Here is a 27,413-nt window from a genome sequence, read left to right on the forward strand (position 1 = left end):
AGATAGACTTCCCCCCATAAAAGAAGTATAAAATTTGCTCATACTGCTATATTAACTAATACTATCCTTACACAGTAATTAATAAATATCTCAAATTATCTTTTATTTTTCCCCCTCTCCCCATCCCCCCCATTGATGAATTATTTTAGCTAGTAAGAACTTATGGCAAATGTAAATATAGTCCAGACGCTCAGGGTGAAATAATCCATGTTAAGCTAAAAAAAGATTAAAAATAATTAAAAATGGAGATATAACCAAAGCATTTATACAATATTTCATATTATACTTTAAGAGGATACATTAACCTGAAAAATGGGTTAACTCAAGGGTTGTCAAACTATGGCCTACAGGCCAAATCTGACCCATCAGATTTTTATTTTCCTTTTTAATTTTTTATTTTAACTTCTCAATATACACTGTAGTCGATTTTCATGACCCTTTACCCATTCCTCTTCTCCCCTCCCTCTCTCCTCTCCCGCCATATCATATCCGTTCACTTGTCTTAAAAAGTTCAAGGAATTGTGATTGTTGTGTCTTTTTCCCCACCCACCCTATGTTTGTTTGTGTGTTTGTTTATTTTTAGCTCCCACGAATAAGTGAGAACATGTGGTATTTCTCTTTCTGTGCCTGACTTGTTTCACTTAATATAATTTTCTCTAAGTCCATCCATGTTGTTGCAAATGGTAGTATTTCTTTCTTCTTTATAGCAGAGTAGTATTCCATTGTGTAGATATACCACAGTTTCCTTATCCACTCATCTGATGATGGACATTTGGGCTTGTTCCAACTCTTGGCTATTGTAAATAGTGTTGCAATAAACATTGGAGTATAGGTATCCTTTCAGCATGATGATTTCCATTCCTCTGGGTATATTCCCAGCAGTGAAATTGCTGGGTCATATGGAAGATCTATCTGCAATTGTTTGAGGAACTTCCATACCATTTTCCATAAAGCTGCACCATTTTTCAGTCCCACCAACAGTGTATGAGAGTTCCTTTTTCTCCGCAACCTCTCCAGCACTTATCATTCTCAGTCTTTTGGATGTTAGCCATCCTGACTGGAATGAGAAAATATCTCAAAGTGGTCTTGATTTGCATTTCCCGGATGCTGAGTGATGTTGAGCATTTTTTCATGTGTCTGTTGGCCATTTGTATATCTTCCTTTGAGAAATGCGTTTTCAGCTCCTTTGCCCATTTTTTAATTGGGTTATTTGTTTTTTTGCTGTAAAGTTGTTTGAGTTCCGTGTATATTCTGGATATTAATCCTCTGTCTGATGTAAATTTTGCAAATATTTTCTCCCACTCTGTTGGTTGTCTTCTCACTCTGTTGATTGTTTCTTTTGCTGTGCAGAAGCTTTTTAGTTTCATATAATCCCATTTGCTTATTTTACCTTTAGTTGCCTGTACTTTTGGCCATGATCATTGTTTGTATTTTGTCTATGGCTGTTTTCACACAAAAATGACAGAGGTCAGTAGTTTTGAAAGAGAGCATGTGGCCTGAAAAGCTTAAGCTGGGTGTACCACGGTTTATCCGTTCACCTGCTGAAAGACATCTTGGTTGCTTCCAAGTTTGGGTAATTATGAATAAGGCTGATATAAACATCTGTGTGCAGGTTTTTGTGTGGTCTTGAGTTTTCAATTGAGTACTTTGTTGACCTGTGGTTTAACCTTTTCAGGCAGGGAAGAAATATTCGGGCAGAGAACTTCTCAAATCCTATGAAAGAAAACCTTTAATAAGATGCCTTACATGCCCAGGGTGAGTATATTCTTGCTTTGGATTGAATGTTTGTGTCCCCCCAAAGCTGATATGTTGAAGTCTAATCCCCAGTGTGATGGTATTTGGAGGTGAGACTTTTGGGAGGTAATTAGGTCATGTGGGTGGAGCTCTCACAAACAGGATTATTGCCCTTATAAGAAGAGACAGGAGAGAGCTTGCTTCTGCTGTCTTTGCTCTTAGCCTTGCAAGGGTATAATGAGAAGACAGACATCTGCAAACTGGAAAGTTGGCCCTGACCAGATACCAGATCTCCTGGCACCTTCATCTTGAACTTCCCAGCTTCCAAAACTATGAGAAATAAATGCTTGTTGCTTTAGCCACCCAGTAGATGATATAGCTGTTATATTAGGCTGAACTAAAAACACTTTATATTGTGGAAATAGCTTATTACCAGACTTAAATATATTGGATTCACCTTGATTAAATATAATTCAAAATCAGAAATTATAACCTTATTAAAAACCTTGGGAGAAATTAAGAAGCTGTTAATACTAGTGCTTTTGAGATCACAAATAACAGAATTAACTAGATATATGTTTAGATAGATAAAAAGTTAAGTATTTGTACATTGTCACTATGTTTAAATTAAATCCATACTTATTCTGTTTTACTGTCAGAAAGTTTAATGTTTAGCCTACAAAGAAATTTCCTGTAATACTGAGATATTTGTTTTGCCTTTAGCATAATGTCATGGTTTTAGTTTTGCCTTTTCTATAATGTCATATAGTTGGAATCACATAGTATGTAGCCTTTCCAGATGGGCTTCTTTCACTTAGCAATATGCATTAAAGGTTTTTCTATGAGGTTTCATGGCTTGATAGCTCATTTCTTTTTAGTGTTGAATAATATTCCATTGTCTGGATGTACCAGAGTTTATCCAGTCACCTACTGAAGGACATCTTGGATGCTTCCAAGTTTGGATAATTATGAATAAGGGTGATATAAACATCCATGTGCAGGTTTTTGTGTGGACGTGAGTTTTCAGTTCATTTGGGTAAATACTAAGGAGCATGACTGATGGATTGAATGGTAAAAATACGTTTTGTTTTATAAAAAACTGCCTAAACTGTCTTTCAAAGTGACTGTACTATTTTGCATTTCCATCAGTAATGAGTGAGAGTTCCTGTTGTTCCACATCCTTGCCAGCAGTTGGTGTTGTCAGTGTTCTGGATTTTGGTCATTTTAATAGTGGTGTAGTAGTATCTTATTGTTGTTTTAATTTGCAATTCTCTAATGATATATGATGTTAAGTATCTTTTCATATGCTTATTTGCCATCTATTTATATTCCTTAGTGAGGTGTCTGTTCAGATCATTTGCCCATTTTTTAACAAGGTTGTTCATTTTCCTATTGTTGAGTTTCAAGAATTCTTTGTATATTCTGGATAACATTCCTTTATTATATATTTTTTGCAAATAATTTCTCCCAGTTCATAGCTTATCTTCTTGTTCTCTTAACAGTATTTTTCACAGGTCAGAAGTTTTCATTTTAATGAAGTCCAGCTTATCAATTGTTTTTTTTCATGGATCATACCTTTGATGTTGTACCTATAAATTTATCCCCCAATCCAAAATCATCTAGATTTTCTATGTTATCTTTAGAATTTTTATAATTTTGCATTTTACCTTTAGGTCTAGGATTCACTTTTGAGTTAATTTTTGTGAAGGGCATAAGGTCTGTGTTTATATTCATTTCTGTGCATGTGGATATCTGGTTATTCCAGCACTGTATTTTGGAAAGACTATATTTTCTCCATTGCATTGCCTTTGCTTCTTTGTCAAAGGTCAGTTGACTGTATTTGTGTAGGTCTATTTCTGGGCTCTCTGTTCTGTTCCACTGATTTATTTATCTGTTCTTTGCCAATCACATTGTCTTGAGTATTATAACTTTATAGTATGTCTTGATGTCAGGTAGTGCTAATTCTCCAACTTTGTTCTTCTCTTTCAATACAGTGTTGGCTATTCTGGGTCTTTTGCCTCTCCATATAAACTTTACAATCAGTCTATTGAAATCCACAAAATAACTTGCTGGAACTTTCAATGGGATTGAGTTGAATCTGTACAGCAAGTTAAGAAGAACTGACATCCTGACAATATTGAGTATTTCTATCCATGAATATAGATATCGCTTCATTTATTTAGTTCTTTGATTTCTTTCATCAGAGTTTTGTAGTTTTCCTTATATAGATCTTGTACATATTTTGTCAGATTTATACCTAAGTATTTCATCTTTTGGGGTGCTAACTTAAATGGTATTGTGTTTTTGCTTTCAAATTCCACTTGTTCATTGCTGGTATACAGGAAAGTGATTGACTTTAATATATTAATCCCTTATCCTACAACCTTGCTATAATTGCTTATTATTAGTTCCAGGAGCTTTTTTGATTGGTTATGTCAGATTTTCAACATAGATAATCACGTCATCTGTGAAAAAGAACAATTTTATTTCTTCTTTCCCAATCTGTATACCTTTTATTTCCTTTTCTTGTCTAACTGCGTTAGCTAGAACTTCCAGTGTGATGTTGAAAAGGAATGGTAAGAGAGGACATTCTTGCCTGGTTGCTGATTAATAATTTTGATTACATTTCAGAATAGAGAAAAGGTACTTTTGAGTCACAAATGTTCACATAAGAATTTTAAAAAATGTAATAATACAATAGATATATAATTTAACCTGATATCCTAGAGAAGATCCATTGACATTCCTCATTTATTCCTTTTATTTCTTTCCAAATCGAGACAGTTTAACTTAGGTCCTGCTAATTTCAGTAAAAAGTACATGTTGGTACTGAACTTTACCATACTTAAAGGAAACAGCCATTGACAATTCTAAAGTAATAGTTAAAGATATAAGAAAACTATTGGCTCAGGTCATAAATAGAGATGAATGTAGTCTCAAGGATAAGGTTTTAGTAACTGTATTTACAGCACTGCAAATATTATTTTTCAAATGTTATGTTTAATAAATGTTTGATGAATTAAACTACTGTGAATGAGCTTTTACTTAAGGCTTGTCATATGGTAGAGTCCATATGTTATTTTCATGTAAGGGGCAACTTATTTATGTGATTTATAGAATTAACTAATGGTCCATAACTCATTTATATTGTGCCAGATCTGATAGAGCAATATGTGACAGAAACAGCAATGAATAACTTAAGCCCATAAATAAAGTTTTATTTTAGCTATAGTTTTAATGTCATCCTCCAATTAAGTCTTTTTTTTTGCTAGATTAGGATAAAATGATCTGACTTTTACTTCCATTTCTTATTTTTACTAAACCTTAAGAAACATTCAAAAAAACAGAAAAAATTACCAAAAGTCAAGATAGGAAGTGAAAATAAAGGGAGTTGAGGGTATAAGCATTACATGAAAAAGACAAATTGACAGTATGTAACAGAAAATATATCCTATAAATATTTTTCAAGTAAAAATTATTTGGCTAAATTTTCAAGTTGAGTAAGGAGGCTTTTAAATAAATATTGGTTAAAATTTCTAGGATGACATAAAGAAGTTTTCCTTAATGGTTTTCAGGATGTAATAGGAGGCTATTTTCACCTTGCAATAAAGAGCTAATACAGTTTGGGTTGAGAAAATTTCATTGCAGAAAGAATGAAGGAAGACAAGGTGTTCTGCAATTTACACACTTTAAAATCTGTTTTCAATGTGTTAATTCTGAAGTTTTAAATATAAGCAACAATTACAATACTTTAAACAACACTGTTTCACGAAGGGTATACCTAAAGTCTAAAGTACTTTAGAAAGAACGTCCAAGAGAATGTTTAAAATTTTTCAATATATTTTATCTGATTTAGTTGTATGTAGAAAAGCTAACTTCAAATTGATAGAATCCTGTCTTAAGTCTGAGTAATGAAAAAGTAAGCAAAAAGTTACTGCTTTGGTAATACAAAGATATACTAGACATTCTTTCAAAGTGAACTACTGAGACATAATTTTTTCCAGGTTACCCGATAAGTTTAAGGTAAAAGTTATCAGTGAGCTTTATTGAAAAAATAGATAAGAACAAGACAAAGGGAAAAAAACCTTACGCATGAGTGTGAAGTCTGGAGATAATTCAAAGATGCATGAAACTGATGACTTTATTATTTATTTTAAAAATTTCCTTCTTTAAACTATATTCGTAAGGAAGAGCTAATACTGGCTGTTATTCTATTTTTCTTTTTTTTAAATTCTCTTACTGTGCTGTGCTTCTCAGATGTTTTGTGATTTTTGCCTTAAGACAATTTTCTCCTGAGGGAATCATCAGCTAAGATGGTTAGTAATATTTAGAGGGGTGAACAGTGGGCCAAACTAGGCCCCAGATTACACTGTAGTTTAAGAAGTGGTGCCATAGATTAAGAAGGAGTGCCATAGTTTAACTTGTAATGGCCCGTAGCATAGAGCTCTTGGCCCCATCATCTAGACTATATCCATTTGTTGCCATTTCACTAGGCAACCTTGCCTGCCAGGGATTCAGTCTGTCAATACTTCTTCTGTCTTGCACAATGCTGGCTTTGACTATACCTAATATTATATAATCAGAGAATATGGCCAGTAAAGTCTATTGAATTTATTATAGAGGTTTACTTTGTGACTAGAATATTATCAATTTTTGGAACTTTTATGGATGCTAGAAAAGGAACAGCTTTCTCTTTGCAAGGCACAAAATCCAATATGTATTATTTGTATGTAATATTTTTTAGACTTTATTTATTCAAATCTCAGTTACGATTATAATATTAAAGTCTCCAATCACAATTATGTTTCTTTCTCCTGGTATTTCTAACAATTTTAACTTTATATTTTTGATGTTACATTATTTGACTTATTTATTCATTATAGATTTAACCTTTTATCACTATAAACTGGCCTTCTCTGTCTTGTTTAATGCTTTTTACCTTGAAATTCATTTTCTTATATTAATGTCACCCTGTTTTTTACTTACTGTTGTTTTCATTTACCTGATATATCTTTGCTGAAAACACTCAATCTGGTATTCTTTGCACTTTTGAAGTTAATTTTATTAAAGTATTATATAGTTTTAAAAGTCAAATAGTGGTAAAATGGAAACAAAAACAGGCCTCTTCCTCCCCCCCCCTTCCTGTCTCATACTCCACTTCTAGAGGTGGTCATATTTGCTTTTTTGTGTTGTTTCTTCTAGTGGTATTCACTTCCATCATTTCTGACTCTACTAATAAAACAGTTTTATTCCTTAGCTAGTGACTTATAAGGTAGATGAAGATTTTTTTATGTACCTCTTTTAACTTCTCACCCACACTCCAAATTAACTTACACCATAATTTTTGCTTAAATATATGTTCATTATTTTAATTGTTATGCCTATGTAAATACTGTTCACTAATGGGCTAAGAGGTGTATTATAATTACATTTTGTTTCTTGAACAACTTTTTGTTTTTCACTAATTGCCCCAGTTCTTCCCATTCATATAATTTTCTTTAAATCTATGGCTAAATCCTTCCATATGCTTCAAAAGCTCTGTAAAATACCTAATACAATTTTCTACACAAATAAAAATTCTTCCCCACTTCTCTCCTGGAAAGAATCTTTCTGGAATCTTGATCTAATCTGGACTGGTTGCTCTCTTAGTCAGTTTGAAGAGCCGTTGTCCTGAGACTTCCCTTTTTGTCATCCTGGGAATTCCCTTTGTCTCTGCTCTGTGTTGGATGCCCTTTTCTTGGATTCCATATCTTTTCCTGATTTATTTTCTTGTTTTGGCAAAATATGTGTTCAGTAGGATTGTGAGGAAGAATGCATGTGAAGTAATTTTTTTGAGAATCTACTACATAAAATGTCTTTTTGATTTATTTATACGTGTCTATTGTAGAATTCTAAGTTGAAATTTTCCTTCAAAATTTGAAAGCTCTGCTCCATTGTTTTCTAGCTTTCTAGGATCCAGTGTTGCTGATCCTTTGTACGTGACTTGTTTTCTCTTTTTAGAAGCTTTGAGAATTTTTTTTTTTATTCTTGCTGTCCTGAAATTTCACAATAATTTGTCTTAGTGTGAGTTTTCTGCAGTGATTATGCCAAGTATTTTGTGAGTCCTTTCAATTTAGAGATTCTTATTCTTAAGTTTCTAGGAAATTTTCTTATATTAATTTTTTGATAATTTCTTCTAAACCATTTTCTCTGTTTATCTTCCTGGAATTAATAGAATATTTGACTCCTTGGAGTAATCTTTTAATTTTATCTTTTTCTCTATAATTATTCACCTCTTTTTTTTTTGTTCTACTCTCTGAAGGCTTTTACCTTTAATGTCTAACCCTTCCATATGTAATTTATTTCAGTTATCACATTAGTGGAAAACCAGTGAAGTTTTAGAGTAAGGTATATTGTTTAGTTGAGAGAATTGTATTAATGTTCATTTCTTGTGCAGTGCCCTTCAGCCAAAGAATAGTATGGTAAAGGATATATAGAAACTCTCTAGTTTCTACAGCTTTTCCATAAATGTGAAATTATTTCACAATGCAAAGGTAAAAAAACATTTAAAAGGACTGAGATGTTTGAAGAAAAAAAAGATGTCAGGCTGTCCATGCATTGAACACATTAATTTTCTCTTATTTCTGAGAGAATATTAATAGTAGTTTCTTTGATATTTTGTTTTCTTTTTTTTAAAAAATTTTATTTTGTCGATATACATTGTGGCTGATTATTGCTCCCCATCACCAAAACCTCCCTCCCTCCTCCCTCCCCCCCTCTTTGATATTTTCTTATGCTCCTTGCATTGTATATTTCTTCTCAATTTCTTTTGTTTGTTTTGTTCTCTTACTATAGAGGCTTTTATTTAATGTGTATGCATGCCCATATTTAAGAGAGAGGCACTAAAATACTAATAAGAACTTCTGTGTGCATGACTGGGTTTGTCAATGGGCTTCACTCTAACGATTTCAGAGAGCTAGCTAACATTTTTCTCTGTGGTTGAGAACATGCTTGGGTTTTAGTCCTGGGTCTTCCACTTACTGAGCTATGCTACTGCAGGCAAGTTATTTTTTATGCTTAATAAAAGTTTAATGATGTTAACCTTATCACCAGTAATTAGACATACTGGCATCTCATATACCCTGGTATGATACACTGACAAGGGTACATCACTTCTGTGATATTCTTGCCTCAAATGCCTAACTTCCATCTAATCAACAGAAAATATCAGATAAACCGAAATTGAGAGAAATTCTATGAAATAACTAACCAGTACTCTTTAAAAGTATCAAGGTCATAAAAGACAAGAAAAGACTGTGTAAATGTCACAGATAGGTGGAGAATAAGGAGACACGACAAATAAATGTAATTAAGATCTTGAATTACATCCTAGAACAGAAAAAAACATTAGTGGAAAAACTGGTGAAGTATGAATGGGGTCTATGGCTTAGTTAACAATATGTACCAATGTTAATTTCTTGGCTTTGCTAACTGATCTATGATTATGTAAGTTGTTAAATTAAAAGTTGGGTGAAGGGAGATGGCAGTGGCTGCGGCGGTTGGCGCGGACTAGCTGAGGTGGAAAAGGTGGCCACTGGGCCTTAGGCAGCCAGGAAACTTGTGGACCTTCCTCTTGCCGTCTCTAAAGGGAGGACCGCTGCTGGTGGCCGGTCGTGGGGGCTGACTGCCACTTTGCCCTTGGCAGGAGAGGCTGCCTCGTTTACAGGCAACAGCTTTGAAGTATGGAGCAGGAAAAGAACTGTTTCTTAGCTGCAAAAGCGAGTCTCTAAACAGGGCACACGGAGGTGGGCTGCTGTTGACGCTGCCAGGATCCCAGAAGCCGGGGCTGTGCTGAAGGCGGCCAGCTGCCCTATTCAGGATTTGAGGTTTCAGGCCAGCATAAAAGAAGATTCCTGGGAGCGCCCGAGCCGTGCAGCGGGACCGAGTGAGCAGCCCGAGGCGGCAGCGGCCAAGGACAGAGACGGCGACGATGCAGAGGCAGAGAGGGAGCTGCCTGGCCCGGCACAGTCCCGTGAGTGACCCCCGGCCCGGCCCTGCTCGGGGGGGCCGATGCCCGCCTGGCTGCCTCCATTTTCTCAGGTGGTGGCGGCTCTGGCCTGGCTCGGCCAAGCCTGTCCTCCTTGCCCGGCTCGGCTCCTCACTGAGCCTTCCCACTTGCTTGCCCCAGTGCAGGGCTTCCCGGGGCCTGCAGGCCGGCCTCCCCTCCACTCCCTCCGCGGTTCTCTGGCGGGGCTGGTGGTGTGGGGAATCCTGGCCAGCGTTGGGAGGGCAAGGAAGTATGGGCTGGGCCGACTGTCACTCTACCGCACCCTGGGCTCCGGCCCCCGGTAAACTTCCTGTTACTGGGAGGCAGATACCATCTCTGCGGCCACCAGTTCGGAAAAACGCCTAACCAATTTCTGGTTAGGAATAGTGTGGTCGGAGAGTTCCCAAGTTCGCTTGAACCTGTCGGAGAGCTGACTGCAGGCGGGCACTGGAGTCGATCCGCGCTGGGGGGGATTAAAAGGTGAACTGTATGCTGTGGGCTCCTCCCCCAAGGAGCTCACGCTGTGGTGTGGGAGATAAGACAAGTACACAAATAACCGCGATACTAGGAGGAAGGTGATAAGTCCCGAGAAAGATCTACACAGTGCTACAAAGGCACCCAGAGCGACCAGTTGTCTGCGCCTAGCAGAAACCTGGTAGACTTCCTGGGTGAGGCAGTGCCGAGCAGGGTCTTGAAGGCTCAGCTGACAGACGAGGGTTGCAGAAGACACGTCCCAGGCAGCCCAGTGTGCACAGAGCGGGGAGACGTCTGGCTAGGGAGGTGGAGACTCGACAAAAACCACACACCCTGTGGGGCAGCCACTGCGTGATTCAGCAGCCCGGGCCAGAGTGTACAGAACACCTGCACGGGAAGTGGAAGCTCAGCAGAGACCACAGACCTGTGGTACCGCCCCATGATACAGCAGCCCAGCAGAGTCCAAGCTGACCAGAGAGGTGGCTTCCCGAAGAGGCCCAAGACCTGAGGCAACCACACACACAAGGCACTAGAGGCCAACTAAGCAGTCACGGAGGTAGCCATACCAAATTGGCAACCACAGCAACATCTTAGTTAGTCAATAGTCTCAAACCGGTGGACTGTGAAATCCCCTGCCGCAATGAATAAACATAAAAAAAAAAGATACCAGAAATACAAAAAATCAAGAAAGTACACCACCAAAAGTTAATAAATCTCAAACTCTAGATCCTATAAAACAAGAAGCCCTTGAAATGTCTGACAAGGAATTTTGAGTGATAATTCTAAGGAAACTGAATGAGATACAAGAAAACTCAGCTAGACATCATGATGAAACGACGAAAAGTATACAGGACCTGAAAGAGGAAATGTACAAGGAAATCAATGTCCTGAAAAAAAATGTAGCAGAACTTGCTGAACTGAAGAAGTTATTCAGCGAAATAAAAAATAGAATGGAGAGTTTAACCAGCAGGCTTGTCGAAGTTGAAGAGAGAACCTCTGAACTTGAAGATGGGCTGTCTGAAATAACACAAGCAGACAAAAAAGAGAAAAAAGAATCAAAGACATTGAAGAAAATCTGAGCGAGATATCAGACAACCTTAAGCGCTCAAATATCTGAGTCATGGGTATTCCAGAAGGGGAGGAAAACGGGGATTGCATTGAAAATATATTCAAAAAAATAGTGGCAGAAAAGTTTCCAGGTATAGGAAAAACCACAGATCTTCAGATCCAGGAAGCTCAATGATCGCCAAACGTATTCAACCCCAAAAGGCCTTCTCCAAGACATGTCATAGTCAAATTGGCAAAACTCAGAGACAAAGAGAGAATCTTAAAAGCTGCAAGAGAGAAGTGTCAAATCACCTATAAGGGAGCCCCAATCAGGCTAACATCAGACTTTTCATCACAAACCCTAAAAGCTAGAAAGGAATGGGATGATATATTCAAAATACTAAAAGACAAAGATTGCCAGCCAAGAATACTCTACCCTGCAAGGCTATCCTTCCGAAATGAAGGGCAAATACTATATTTCTCAGACAAACAAAAACCGTGGGAGTTCACTACCACACAACCACCCTTACAAGAAATCCTCAAGGGAGTACTGGGTTTGGTTCCTGAAAAATAACTACCACTGACATAAAAACCCAAGAAAAATCAAAACCCACTAGTATAATAAAAGTGGCATTCATGAAGAGAAAACAAACAAAAACGATATCTACAACCTAAGGAACCAACAAACACAGAAAACAAACAGTAAATCAGAAAGCAAGGAACAAAAGACACCTAAGACAACCCAACAACCAATGAAATGCTAGGAATAAATCAACACCTTTCAATAACAACTCTTAATGTAAAAGGCTTAAATTCCCCAAATAAAAGACACAGACTGGCGGACTGGATCAAAAAGCAGGACCCAACTATATGCTGCCTACAAGAGACCCACCTCACCCATAAAGATTCACATAGACTAAGAGTTAAAGGATGGAAAAAGATTTACCATGCAAATAGGAAAGAAAAACGAGCTGGAGTAGCTATTCTTATATCTGACATAGTAGACTTTAAACTAAAAACCATAAAAAGAGACAATGAGGGACAATACTTAATGATAAAAGGACTGATGCATCAAGAAGACATAACAATCACAAATATGTACGCACCCAATGTTGGAGCAGCCAGATTTATAAAACAAACTCTATTAGACCTAAAGAAGGAAATAGACACTAATAACATAATAGCAAGGGACCTGAACACCCCACTGTCAATATTAGACAGATCATCTAGGCAAAGAATCAGTAGAGAAACACAAGATCTAAACAATACTCTAGACCAATTGGAATTGGCAGATATCTACAGAACATTCCATCCAACAACCTCAGAATATTCATTCTTCTCATCAGCACATGGATCATTCTCCAGGATAGATCACATATTAGGTCACAAAACAAGTCTCAATAAATTCAAAAAAATTGGAATTATCCCATGTATTTTCTCAGACCACAATGGATTAAAACTAGAAATTAATAACAAACAAAACTCTGGAAACTATACAAACACATGGAAATTAAACAGCATTCTACTTAATGACATATGGGTCCAAGGAGAAATCGAGCAGGAAATCAAAAAATTTATTGAAACTAATGAAAATAATGATACATCATACCAAAACCTGTGGGATACTGCAAAAGCAGTATTAAGGGGGAAATTTATTGCATTAAATGCTCACCTCAGAAGAATGGAAAGATGGCAAGTGAACAACCTAACACTTCACCTTAAAGAACTAGAAAAACAAGAACAATCCAAACCTAAAGTTAGCAGACGGAAAGAAATCATTAAGATCAGAGCAGAACTGAATGAAATTGAAATCCAAAAAACAATACAAAAGATCAATGAATCAAAAAGTTGGTTTTTTGAAAAGATAAATAAAATTGACAAACCATTAGTATGGCTAACAAAAAAAAAAAAAAGAAGAGAGAAGATTCAAATAACAAAAATTAGAAATGAAAAAGGTGATATTACAACTGATTCATCTGAAATACAAGGAATCATTCGAGACTACTATAAACAACTATACGCCAACAAATTGAAAATCTGGAGGAAATGGATAAATTTCTGGACACACACAAGCTCTCAAAACTGAGCCTTGAAGATGCAGAAAATCTGAACAGACCAATAACAATAAAGGAGATTAAAGGTGTTATCAGAAGGCTCCCAACAAAGAAAAGCCCAGGACCAGATGGATTCACAGCAGAATTTCACCAAACATTCAAAGAGGAATTGACACCGATTCTTTACAAACTATTCCAAAAGATTGAAACGGACGCAAATCTCCCGAACTCATTCTATGAAGCAAACATCATCCTGATACCAAAACCAGGTAAAGCTATAACCAAAAAAGAAAACTACAGGCCGATATCCTTGATGAATATAGATGCAAAAATCCTCACTAAAATACTAGCAAACAGAATACAGCAACACATACGTAAAATTATTCATCATGATCAAGTGGGATTCATCCCAGGGATGCAAGGTTGGTTCAACATACGCAAATCAATAAATGTGATACACCATATTAATAAACTGAAACACAAGGACCATATGATCATCTCTATAGATGCTGAAAAAGCATTTGATAAAGTTCAGCACTCATTCATGACAAAGACCCTCAATAAGTTAGGTATAGAGGGAAAGTATCTCAACATAATTAAAGCCATATATGCCAAACCCACTGCCAATATCATCCTGAATGGGGAAAAGCTGAAAGCTTTTCCTTTAAGAACAAGAACTAGACAAGGATGCCCACTCTCACCACTTCTATTCAACATAGTGTTGGAAGTACTAGCCAGAGCAATCAGAGAAGAGAAGGAAATAAAGGGCATCCAGATTGGAAAAGATGAAGTCAAACTGTCCCTGTTTGCAGATGACATGATCCTATATATCGAACAGCCTAAAACCTCTACAAAAAAACTGTTGGAATTGATAAATGATTTCAGCACAGTAGCAGGATACAAAATCAACACACAAAAATCAGTAGCATTTCTTTTCTCCAATAGTGAACATGCAGAAAGAGAAATCAAGAAAGCCTGCCCATTTACAATAGCCACCCAAAAAATAAAATACTTAGGAATTGAGTTAACCAAGGAGGTGAAAAATCTCTATAATGAGAACTACAAACCACTGCTGAGAGAAATTAGAGAGGATACAAGAAGATGGAAAGATATCCCATGCTCTTGGATTGGAAGAATCAACATAGTGAAAATGTCCATACTACCCAAAGTGATATACAAATTCAATGCAATCCCCATCAAAATTCCAAAGACATTTTTCTCAGAAATGGAAAAAACTATTCAGACATTTATATGGAACAATAAAAGACCACGAGTAGCCAAAGCAATGCTCAGCAAAAAAAATAAAGCTGTAGGCATAACACTACCCGACTTTAAGCTATACTACAAAGCTATAATAACCAAAACAGTATGGTACTGGCATAAAAACAGACACACTGACGAATGGAATAGAATAGAGAATCCAGAAATCAACCCACACACTTACTGCCATCTGATTTTTGACAAAGGCACCAAGCCTATTCACTGGGGAAGGGACTGCCTCTTCAGCAAATGGTGCTAGGATAACTGGATATCCATATGCAGGAAAATGAAACTAGACACATACCTCTCACCATATACTAAAATCAACTCAAAATGGATTAAGGATTTAAATATACACCCTGAAACAATAAAACTTCTTAAAGAAAACATAGGAGAAACACTTCAGGAAATAGGACTGGGCACAGACTTCATGAATACGACCCCAAAAGCACGGGCAACCAAAGGAAAAATAAACAAATGGGATTATATCAAACTAAAAAGCTTCTGCACAGCAAAAGAAACAATTAACAGAGTTAAAAGACAACCAACAGAGTGGGAGAAAATATTTGCAAAATATACATCTGACAAAGGATTAATATCCAGAATATATAAGGAACTCAAACAACTTTACAAGAAAAAAACAAGGAACCCAATTAAAAAATGGGCAAAAGAGCTAAGTAGGCATTTCTGTAAGGAAGATATACAAATGGCCAACAGACATATGAAAAAATGCTCAACATCACTCAGCATCTGGGAAATGCAAATTAAAACCACACTGAAATACCATCTAACCCCAGTTAGGATGGCTAAAATCGAAAAGACTCTGAACGATAAATGCTGGTGAGGTTGCGGAGAAAAAGGAACTCTCATACATTGTTGGTGGGACTGCAAAATGGTGCAGCCTCAATGGAAAATGGTATGGAGGTTCCTCAAACAATTGCAGATAGATCTACCATATGACCCAGCTATCTCACTGCTGGGAATATACCCAGAGGAATGGAAATCATCAAGTCGAAGGTATACCTGTTCCCCAATGTTCATCGCAGCACTCTTTACAATAGCCAAGAGTTGGAACCAGCCCAAATGTCCATCATTGGATGAGTGGATACGGAAAATGTGGTACATCTACACAATGGAATACTACACAGCTATAAAAACAAATGAAATACTGCCATTTGCAACAACATGGATGGAACTTGAGAGAATTATATTAAGTGAAACGAGTCAGGCACAGAAAGAGAAATACCACATGTTCTCACTTATTGTTGGGAGCTAAAAATTAATATATACATTCACACACACACACACAAAAAAAAAAAAACTGGGGGGGGGAAGAAGATATAACAACCACAATTACTTGAAGTTGATATGACAAGCAAACAGAAAGGACATTGTTCGGGGGGGAGGGAGGAGAGGGAGGAGGGAGGGAGGTTTTGGTAAGGGGCAACAATAATCAGCCACAATGTATATCGAAAAAATAACATTAAAAATAAAAAAAAAGATGTTAGTACCCAAGAGTATCTGATAAACCTTCATTATGGATGTGATTTTAAGTAAGGGGTTAAGAGTACTTGATTAAATACGTTCATAACTGATAAAAAAAAAAGAATTTGCGTGAAGGGATATATGAACTTCTGTATTATTTTTTGCAACTTTTCTGTAAATCTAAACTTATTTAAAAAAGAACGAAATACTACTATTCGCAACAACATGGATGGGCTTAGAAAAAATTATATTAAGTGAAATAAGTCAGGCACAGAAAGAGAAGTACCACATGTTCTCACTTATTTGTGGGAGCTAAATATAAATAAATAAATACACAAACAATCATGGAGGGGGGAGCGGGGAAGAAGACACAACAATCACAATTCCTTGAACTTGTTAAGAGACATGTGAATAGATATGATGTTGATGTGGGGGAGGGAGGAATCAGTAAAGGGATATGAAAATCAACTACAGTGTATATTGATAAAAAAACAAAAGGTTAAGAATTTTTAAACCCAGGATGTTTGGCGCAGTGAGAGGTTGGGGGTAGGGGAAGATAATTGCCAGGGTGTCTATGCATGCATCGCCTTGCATTAATTTCGCTTGAAGCATGGTTAATCCTTTTTCGACGTGTAAATTCAGGTCAGGATGTTTTTTGTTTTACTCTTAAAATTTCTGCACATTCTTTCTGTTCTATTTGTAGTCTTTTTTTGATAATTACTATTTTTTGGATTTGTCCCTCTGTCCTCTTTATTCTAGCATTTTATATTTCATGATTTCATCTTTCATGTTATCTTCTTTTGTATGCTAAAAGAATTTTAAAAATCCTTTCTATATTAAGTATTTGATTTTCTGTAATGACTACTGGCCGTTTATGGCAAAGACAAATTTAATTCTTTCCATAGTATCAATTATTTTTGTGCAGTGTTTTCTTACACTAGCAAGCAATCATTTTATTTCTCCTATTTTCAGTTTGCAATTGTTTTTAAAAGATATATTACTGAGCACATGGGATATATTTTTAAAAATTTATTTAATTTCCTTTTATACAAATCTTCTTATATATATACATGTATATGCTATTAATCCTTGCCTTCAATATAGTGCCATATGCAAAAATTTTTTCACAGAACCCATATAGTATATATTTTTCTGTTTACTCATCCTTGAATAGGGATCTATCTTTGACAATTCCAATAGACTGGTTTCATAAGCCCTTGATTTTCTTTATTGTCTTCTGTCCCCTCTCTTAGATCTAAATCAAGAAGGAGGCTTTGATACACACAGAACCTATGCAATTTCTAGTGCAAAACTGGGTGAGTTTTTTGCTCCTGCTGCCTAGTTCTCCATGAGTGTTTACAAATTTTCTAGAGAATCTGAGATAACTATTTGACCATGTACAGCACATGAAAATTTATATCCTCCTTGTAGCCTTGGAGCTGCAAAGCACAGGCTTTTCCTGTCTGTGCCCTCTAGAATACAGTGATTTACACTTCTCCTCCTCTACCCTCAGGTACTGCTGAATGCAAGGGAATTTTAGTCTCTAAGTTGATTTATAAGAAGTATTAATGATACTGAAGTTACGAAGTAATTAGAAAGAAGACAGTGGTAGTGGAATCTTTTTGTAAAGTAGAGATAGTTGCTAATTTTTAGGTGAGTGCATGTTCTGGGTCTCAGAGTTAGAAATACACAGTGATGGTAGTTAGATCTCTTTCCAATTTACTTGGGAATTATACTGTCTTTTCGAAGGGTGAGGTGTGTACAGGCCACTAGTTGGTGTTTTTCATTCAAATCTAATCAGTGTTTTAATTAGAAGAAATTCCTCATAGCCTGGCAAGTGGTTAAATATCCTTAATATCCATATGTTTTCATTGATAGCTAGTACACATTGGGGTTTAATAAAATACATATTTAACTTAAGGGCAAACTCAAATTATAATATCCTCAGTTTCCAGTGTCTCAATCCTTGTAAGAACAATTTTATTAGACACATATTAATGCAAAAATGGAAAAACACTGTAAGAAAAAGAAGACACTTTAGAATTCTCCACTCATATCCTTCATACCTTGGGATTTGATATTTATCTTAAAAGTATAATAGTTCATATGCCCTTTTATGTGAAGATTTTCCTTTTGTTCCTTCCTATAGTCTAGTTCAGTGGGAATTTTGACATTGTATGGTTTTGCTTTATTGACATTAAAACCTAATGTGACTGCTGAATTAGGGAATGATAGCTCTAATCAATACCATATTAATCTAGTAGCCTCTATATTGGTCTATTTGTATGTGTTTTTGTATTTGATTTGACATCATGTGTAGCCTGTCAAATTGGCTAAAATAGTTTTTGGCAAACAACACTTTTCAGCAGTTAGACTTGTGCTCTGAGCTCTGCATAAGGTCTCTGTTTTATTGATTAGATTTGTTATTTCAAGATAGTTTTGGCATCTGAAATTCATACATTGGGATATACCCAATTAACATTCATAAAATTATAATCATTAGAGTTTTAAAAATGACTTAACCCTTATAAAAACGATAGGCTTAAATTCTTCCAAAGAATATTTCCACCTTTCTATTTTAAAAGTCATCAAGGTTTTTGGTACCAGAGAAAATTTGCATAGGAAGTAAAAAGGATAGTGTTTCAAATGTCATTCATTAATATTTTAATATTAGTTTACTTTAATATGTTTTAGAAAAAGATTGTTTCCTAATGCTATAACAATTATATATTAAGATTTCCATGTTATAATACAAATGTACTATAAACAAAAGTGGATAATTTGCTATACAGAAAAACTTGTGTAGTAAAACATTTTTATAGGGTTGTATAGTTCTAGAAAACTACAGAAGTGGTTTTTAGAGTTTCTATCCCTGAGAGGAGCATCATTTTCTATTGAGGGCCATTAAATCCCCTAAAGACTTAGAACAGTCAACCTAAAAAAAATAAAAGCAAGAAATACAAAACTGTATATAATAGCTCTGTGTTCCTGTGTTTCAATGTTTTCACTTTGAAAATTTATTAAATTTTCTTTTTTTCATCTCTAACAAAAAGGGAATTGGTATTTTCATATGACTAAATTAAGGAGTAGGATATCAGTTTCTCTGTACAATTTCTACTGTTAACTACTTACAGATCTAAAAAAATTTAGAGAAGTATAAACTCTTAAACTAGAGGAATTAAACTTTAAGAATGTTAACATTCGCATCTTTGGAAATTTCTCCTAGTACCAGTCACTGCTCCATCCTGTGTTTGAATTATTCAAGCAGTACAACTTCAATCATTTGTTATACATATCTATATCTGTAGATCTGTCTCTCTGTCTATCTATCTATCTATCTATCTATCTGTCTATCTATCTATCTATCTATCTATCTATCTATCTATCTATCTATCTATCTATCTCAGTAACTGAAAATAATTAGCACTTATCTAAACAGCATAGCAATATTAGCTCTTTCTAGAGAAGTATATTTGGAGGAAATGTTAACATCAGAAGATTTTCTAACAATACTAAAAATGAAATTTCTATAAAAAAGGTTTAGTAACACTCTGGGTTTTGACACTAGGTCAAAATTTTGGTTTTATTTCATGTTTGCAGTACAGTGGTAGAGGGGTCCAGTGAAGGAATGCAGTGAGTAGTAATGGCAGTGAGTGATGATGGGGCTCGGGGACAGGAGAGTGGGCAGGCTCTTTAAAGTAGACTGTCTTGGTATGGAGTTCAACACATAGGATGGGTTGGAAGCATACATATGAGTGTGAAATAGCTAATCTCCATAATTTTATTGCAAAGAGTAAGTTTACTTTCCTCACCAAATTAACTACATGCAATATTCCTATTACCATCTCAACAGTTAATCAATCTGTGGTTCTTTATTGGAGATAAAGTCCCTAAAGAGATGATGAAAGAGTTTCATTAAGAAACTTGGTCATAAAGGAATAGGAAGAATTGCCTGCTGCATAGTAGATAGTCAACATATATTGAATATATACAAGGATCTAAGTAGATGATCATTCTTTGTTCTGCATTAATTTAGAAAGCATGAACATTATTCCCAAACTGCAAAAAGAAATCATTAACTGTTTTCATCTCCCCATCAATGTTACATGACATAGACAATCAAAATTTGAGTATATAAAATATATAGAATAGGCACACTCATAGAGACAGAAGGATTAGAGCTTATCAAAGACTGGGGGTGGGGAGTGGAGTAGGGAAAAAGAGGAGTTATTGCTTAATGGGTATAGAGTTTCTATTTGGAGTGATAAAAATGTTTGGAAATAGTGGTGATGGTTGCACAGCATTGTGAATGTAATTAATGCCATTGAATTGTACACTTAAAAATAGTTAAAACGGTAAATTTCAAGTTATATGTATTTTACCATAATAAAAAAATTTGGACCATGTATAGTTTATAACTTCGTCAAAACAAATTAAATGGAATTATAGTTAATTTAGAATTGCATTCCCTTTACATGAAAGAGTTCACTAATTCTGCACTCCTGATCACAAATGGAATATAAATATCCAAAGTTCTTCTCTTCTGGAAGAGAAATTTGGGAAACTTGAAATATAACTGAAGAAAAACAGAAAAAAAACCAGTCAAAACAAACTACTTACTTTAATTGGTTCAGGCTGCATCACAGGTGCAGGCATAGCAATGGCACTTGGAGCATAAACCTGGTGATATGTTGCTTGAACTCCATGATCAGAATAAGGCTATTACAAAAAAGAGACAGAAGAAATGTACTGCATTTCATTCACTAATTCAAAATATTTATTCAGCATTTACAATGTGTTAAGCATTCTGCTACACAATCGAGAAATACAGATAAAAAACACATTTCTTATGTTTAATAACTTATAGTCTGAGCAGGGAAAATAGTAGTCAAAATTACCATAAGTTCTATGAGACATGTATAGAAATGTATAGGATAAAAAGATAACTACTTGATTTAGCTTAAGAAAGCTGGGTATGGTGATTGGGGAAAATTTTCTCATGGAGTTGATGCTTAAGTTTGAAGCATTAGGGAAAGAATGAGGGAGTAATATGAGCAAAGGCATAGAGGCAAATAAGAACACATCTCATTTGGGCAATCTGTTCAGGTTGTTTGGTATGGATGGAAGGAAGATTATATAGTAAGGGACGGCTGAAAGATGAAGTAGTAGAGTAACAGGCAGGGGACAGATCATGTAAAAAAGCATGGCTGTCCAACAGAGGGTGGTACCATGCATTGAGATATGGAATACAAGGAAAGCCTGATGTTTATGTAATTGTGTGTGAGGGGGTTGGAGAAAAGGAGTGAGGTTTGTGACATATATTTTGTGGTATTTGTAGGAATTCAAGTAGAGTTACCTGAATTCTAGAGGGTCCAATAGAAATATTATGTGAGTTACATATGTTATTTAAGGTTTTCCAATAGCCATGTTACAAAAGTAAAAAGAAAGAGGTGAAGTTATTTTTTAATAATATATTTATTTAAGCCAATATATTAAAAATATATCAAAGCATAATCAATATGAAATTATTGAGATGTTTTACATTCTTTTTTTCATATTTTCTTTTTTTTAAAACCTGGTATGTATTTTACACTTACAGCACATCTCAATTTGATTTTGCTACATTTCAAGTGCTTATTCAAGTGCTCACTCGCCACATGTGGCTAGTGGCTATGTTCGATGGTGGAGACTAAAGCTCAGGAGTAAGGTTAGGGCTATAGACATGGGTAAGAATGATAATACCACAGTGAGTATATAGGGTGAAAGAATGGAGATCCAAATATGAAATCATGGGGTGCAAAAGATAAGCTTACAAAGGAAAGTAAAAGGAGGTAAAAGGATTGCCAGAACAGAGAAGTATCATAAAAACTAAAGGTAGGAAGAGCTTCCTCCTACCTTTGGAAACTCCTTTGTATATATATGTACAGTGTCTCTGAGAGGTCAAATAAGATTAAAAGGAAGGAAAGTATCTGGCAATTAGGAAGTCATTGAGGGCTTGGCAAAGTTTTAAACAACCATTGAAATAAGTGAGTGATGATGCTAACTTATATTTTCTATAGAAAACCTGACTACAACACTCATAAGAAAAGCCCTACAGTTTTTAATTTTAGAGAAAAATACCACTTAAATTATAAATCACCCGCTCTATTCATTAAATTATGTATTATTCAGACTATACCTTCTACCAGAAACAATATTAAAATAAAAGTATGCAAATATCATTTTGTATGGAAATACCATATAAAGTACAAGCGATATGATAATAATGAGCAATATTTTCAGAAAAATCTCCTAACATTCCACTAAACAGTGAATATACCCTGATGATAAGTATCTGATATCAGGAATTAAGAATAGGGTTTAATGCCAAAAGTAGATTCTGGCTAAAAATCTAATTTAAAAACATTCTTACCTCACTCCACCTCTTGCATACCAGAAAACAATGACAATAAAAAACAAAAGAGATTTTTAAAATGCCATCTCAATTACATAAGAAAATGCCCATGATTCCCAAATCACAAACAATGTAGAATGTCTATCAAGTGCTGCGCAACTTGGACCAACATGAGGGAAGATTCTGAAGCCTCCTCAGACATCAGGAAGAATAAAGATTTCCCTAGAGGTCAAGGTTCTAAGAGACCTATTCAAACATTCTTTAGAGTCCTGACTGTAGGGGTATGGTCAGGCCAATGTAGAAGCAGAGAAAATCTCCAATTTTACTCTGCTTAACAGCAGTGAAGGTAGAATTGAAGGAGAAATCATGTTAACACCATTTTTGCTGTCTGCTATATAGCCTTCTAGCTGAAGAACACTGCTGAAGGTGAAGGAAGGTGAAGGTGGGAAAGAAAGTTGCAATTACTACATCCAGAAAATCTGTAATAAAAAGGAACTTTACTAGAAACCAAAATGATCTCCAGTGAGGGATGAGGAAAAAAGGGAACCCTTGTACACTGTTGGTGAGAATATAAATCAGTATACCCATTATGGAAAACAGTATGAAGGTTTCTCAAAAAACTAAGAACACTACCATATAATTCAGCAATCCCACTAATGGGTATATATCCAAAGGAAATGAAATGAGTACATCAAAGAGATATCTGCACTCCCATATTCATTGCAGAATTATTCACAATAGCCAAGATATGGAATCTACCTAAGTGTCCGTCAATGAATGAACAGATAAAGAAAATGTGGTATATATACACAATTAATACTATCAGCCTCTAAAAAGAAGGAAATCCTGTAATTTGTGACAACATCGGTGAACCTGGAGGACATTATGCTAAGTGAAATAAGTCAGGAACAGAAAGACAAACACTGCATGATCTCGCTTATATGTGGAATCTGAAAAAGTCAAACTCAGAAGCAGAGATTGGAAAGGTGGTTGCCAGGAGATGGGGGGAGGGATGGTGGATGTGGGGATATGGTAGTCAAAGGGTACAGAATTTCAGTTAGACATGATTAATATGTTCTGGAGATCTACTGCACAGCAATGGTGACTATAATTAATAATAATGTAGTATATACTTGAAAATTGCTAAGATAGTAGATCTTAATATTTTAACCATAAGCAAAAACAGGATAATTATGTATGGTGATGGATTAGCTTGATTGTGATCATCATTTCACAATGTATACATATATCAAACATCAAATCATATACCATAAATATATATAATTTTTGTTTTATTTATTTATATCTCAGCAAATCTGGTGAAAAAAAGAAAAAAATCCCCACAAAAAATAAATAAACAGCGGTGGGTTGAAAGGAAGAGTGGAGAAATTCTAGTAAAAGTACAGATAGTAAACATTAAGATCCAACTGTGGAAGTTATTGTTCCAGAATAAAATTATAATGTTATAAACCTTAGCAATATGAAATAATAAAACAATGCATTCAAATTGGGAGGTGGGTGCTAATTTTCTAATCTTTCACAACACTTTTAAAAACAGCATGCACAGTTCTTGGCAAACATGATGAGGCTATTAGTAATGGATCGGGAATATAATTTAAAGACACTGAAGATAATATTTATAATTGTAGTTATAAAATAAATTTGATTTACACTTTTGAAGGAAGAATTGTTTTTAGAGTTTTCCTCTTTTAGCTTAATTATTATATGCTTTTAATTGACAGAATGTTAGCAATAATACAAATCAACAGGGAGAAGAAGAAGGCAAAGTGTTTGGTATCTTACTATTTCAGAAAGATCAAGTCAGCGATTAGCCTAGTGGAGTGAACAGTTGATTTGTGGAATGGTTCAGAACTAGTTAGTGAAGAAGTCTAGGATGAAGCATTCTTAGATATAAAAAAAGGGGAAGAGGTGAATAAATCAAAAGAAAACATAAGATGAAGCAGTTTCAATGAGTTTCAACTTAAAAAAAAGAAAAAGAAATAAATGTTAAGATGAGGTAGTTATAGATCAATTATTTTAAGACTAATACATACATCTGGAAACGAAGCTTCCATTAGAGACAGTGCAGGAGGAACACATCCACCATCTTGTGCAATTTCCACTGGTTGATAAATAACCTCAGAAGGTTGCAGATATAAGAATGGAGCAGAAGAGGCAGGAGGCTAAAACACAAAGCCATATTTCTAATTCAAATATGATTAGTTATTTCTGTTAAACTGAATTGACTTTCCCAATAGATGAGAGAAATATTTGTTTCATATTTTCCTAAAATTCTTTTTCAGGGATAGCATGGAAGTATCAGACTAGGAATTCTGGGTTGTTATACATTCCAATTACATATGTAGATGTCATTAAATAACTATCACTGGTAAGTACTAAAAGTTCTTAGTGCCTCAGAATCTCATAAATAAATTCAGATATATTAATAATAATTGCAGATAATAACTGCAGATATATTAATATCACCATTAAAGGTTGTAACAATATGACTTATGGTATTTTAATTGGCTTACATGTCTACTCTTAGTTTTGTGATTTCCCATATAAGTGGGAAAATGTCATTAAACAATCTTTTTGGTGGTATACTATTTGTTATCAAAAGTTGGAAGACAGAATACTTATTTAGGAGCATAAGTCAGACTGAAGCAAAATCTGGAGTGAAAATAGAAAAATGCTAAATTTTCCAGTAATACTACTAATAATAAAAATGTAATTTTTCATGTTTATACAGCACTTACTTATTCATAATATGCTTTCACTTTCATGATCTCATTTATCACAAAAATCATGTAAGGAAACTTACAAAGGTATAGTATCATTAGGTCCATTTTACAAATGAGGAAACTGAGAATATAATGATTATATGAACTGCCAAAGGGATCACAGCTAATAAACAGAAGAAGGTGGTCTCAAATCTAGTTCTCCTAACTTTAGCATTCATGCAGTCTTCACAAGAATAGAATGAAAGAAGGGTTTTAAATTAGATACGGAAAATTAATATTTACCTGAGGAACACCCCACTGCCACTGTCCTGGCAGACATTGTGTAGGGGCCTAAAAACAAAAAACAAAAAACAAAAAACAAAAAACAAAAAACAAAAAAACCCCCAAGATTATAATCAAGCGTTAAAATTGGATATCTATATGCAAAAGAATAAAGTTGAACCCTCAAACCATATACAAAAATCAACTCAAACTATATAAAAAAATGAACTCAAAATGGATCAGAGACCTAAATGGAAGAGTTAAAACTCTAGAAGAAAACACAGGTGTAAATCTTTGTGACATTGAATTAGGCAATGTTTTTATAATTACGACTCCAAAAGCATAAGCAACAAAGCAACAAAAGAAAAAACAGATAAATTGGACTTCATCAAAACCTTTCCAGAACTTTTGTGATGCAAAGGATACCACCAAGAATGTTAAAATACAGCTCACAGGATGGGAGAAATTATTTTCAAATCATTTACTGATAAGGAACTTATATCAGGAATATATAAAGAACTCTTACAACTCAATAATAAAAAGATAAGTAACCCAACCTAAAAATGGGCAAAGGATATGAGTACACTTTTCTCCAAGGAAAACATACAAATGGCCAGTAAACACATGAAAATATGCCCAACGACATTAGCCTTCAGGTAAATACAAATCAAAACTACAGTGTGATACCACTTCACACCCACTAGGATGGCCACAGTAAAAAAGGTAGGTGACAACAAGTGTGGATGATGTACAACTCTGAATTTAGTAAAAACCATTCAATTTTACACTTAAAATTTTTTTTTAAATTTTAACATTTATTGTACATTTTTGAGGGGTACAGTGCATTATTTCAATACGTGCATAAACTGCACAATGATTCACTTAGGGTAGATAGCATAGTTTTGTGTTTAAAAATTTTTTTTGGCAGCTTGCTCATGTAGGGATCTGAACCCTTGACCTTTGTGTTCTCAGCACCATGCTCTCCCAAGTAAGCTAATTGGCCAGCCCTTCAATCTTAACACATGTTTTTTCCCCCTTTGAGTGGCTGGCTGGTCCAGGGATCGATTTTACACTTTTAATAGGTAAATTGTACAATATGTTAATTGTATCTAAATTACTTAAAAAAAGAGAGTCAACTTATTTAAGGCACTTATTGTAAGGACAATATAAAAGATAGACTTTGTTTCTTGAGATAGTAGTATTATTTCTTAACAATGAATGTTTTATTCTTATTATTCATTTTAGTATTTTTTTACTATTAGAGTCAAGAAAACAGAAAAAAGGAATAAGATAACCCCACGAATCTACCATCTAAACCAAATCACTGTAAATTTACTGCTGACATCTTCAATTGCTAAGGAATGATATCACTGTATTATAATGATGACCAAGATAATGTGAAGCCTATGTCCTGCACACTATATTCAAAGAGGCAGGATAATGTACAATCTTTTAAGAAAACATTTTAACAAAAAACTTGACATAAAATGATTAATATATGGATTTGTTAGATAAATGAAATCACTATCTACCTATGAAGTGAGAGATAATATAAAGGAAGTAAATACTGATTAAACCATGCATTACCTGTTTTGGCTAATAAAAAGTGATGAAACCATCAATCTTATAGTTTGTAAAAGGAAAGTGCAAAAGAAGATTGTTATCAAAATGGCAATTTTAAGGGAAGAATGATAATGAATACGTAACTGAAAAGAAAAATGTGAAATTATTTCTCATATTGCAAAATATTATGATGTTACAAAGTGGCATCAAAATCTTTCCTGAGTATATCTAGGTAACACAACTTCAATTTTATAATTCGTGTCAAGCAGAAAACGAGAGTCAAAGTATAAAATTAAATTGTATTAGAAATTTTCCAGAATACATCTGTTATGGCAAGTGAGCTACAGCTGTATGTAATCAATTAATGAAGG

At 34.8% G+C, this 27,413-nt stretch overlaps 2 protein-coding genes across 2 annotated transcripts in view; one reads left to right on the forward strand and one right to left on the reverse strand.

The window, feature by feature from the left end:
* The window catches only part of BOLL (boule homolog, RNA binding protein), a 70,104-nt gene that overhangs the window by 18,218 nt on the left and 24,473 nt on the right, over positions 1 to 27,413 (reverse strand). Inside the window, exons 8-10 of the mRNA XM_063097139.1 lie at positions 25,501 to 25,548; positions 24,529 to 24,657; positions 20,701 to 20,799 (exon numbers count right to left, since the gene is read on the reverse strand). Coding sequence (XP_062953209.1) covers positions 20,701 to 20,799; positions 24,529 to 24,657; positions 25,501 to 25,548 — 276 coding nt within the window. The remainder of the gene's footprint in view (positions 1 to 20,700; positions 20,800 to 24,528; positions 24,658 to 25,500; positions 25,549 to 27,413) is intronic.
* The window catches only part of PLCL1 (phospholipase C like 1 (inactive)), a 394,267-nt gene that overhangs the window by 8,934 nt on the left and 357,920 nt on the right, over positions 1 to 27,413 (forward strand). Inside the window, exons 2-3 of the mRNA XM_063097128.1 lie at positions 1,676 to 1,755; positions 17,334 to 17,396. Of these exons, the coding sequence (XP_062953198.1) occupies positions 17,373 to 17,396 (24 nt within the window). The 5' untranslated portion in view covers positions 1,676 to 1,755; positions 17,334 to 17,372. The remainder of the gene's footprint in view (positions 1 to 1,675; positions 1,756 to 17,333; positions 17,397 to 27,413) is intronic.

This window comes from Cynocephalus volans, chromosome 1 (assembly GCF_027409185.1).
Source record: "Cynocephalus volans isolate mCynVol1 chromosome 1, mCynVol1.pri, whole genome shotgun sequence".
In the NCBI taxonomy this organism is placed as follows: Eukaryota; Metazoa; Chordata; class Mammalia; order Dermoptera; family Cynocephalidae; genus Cynocephalus; species Cynocephalus volans.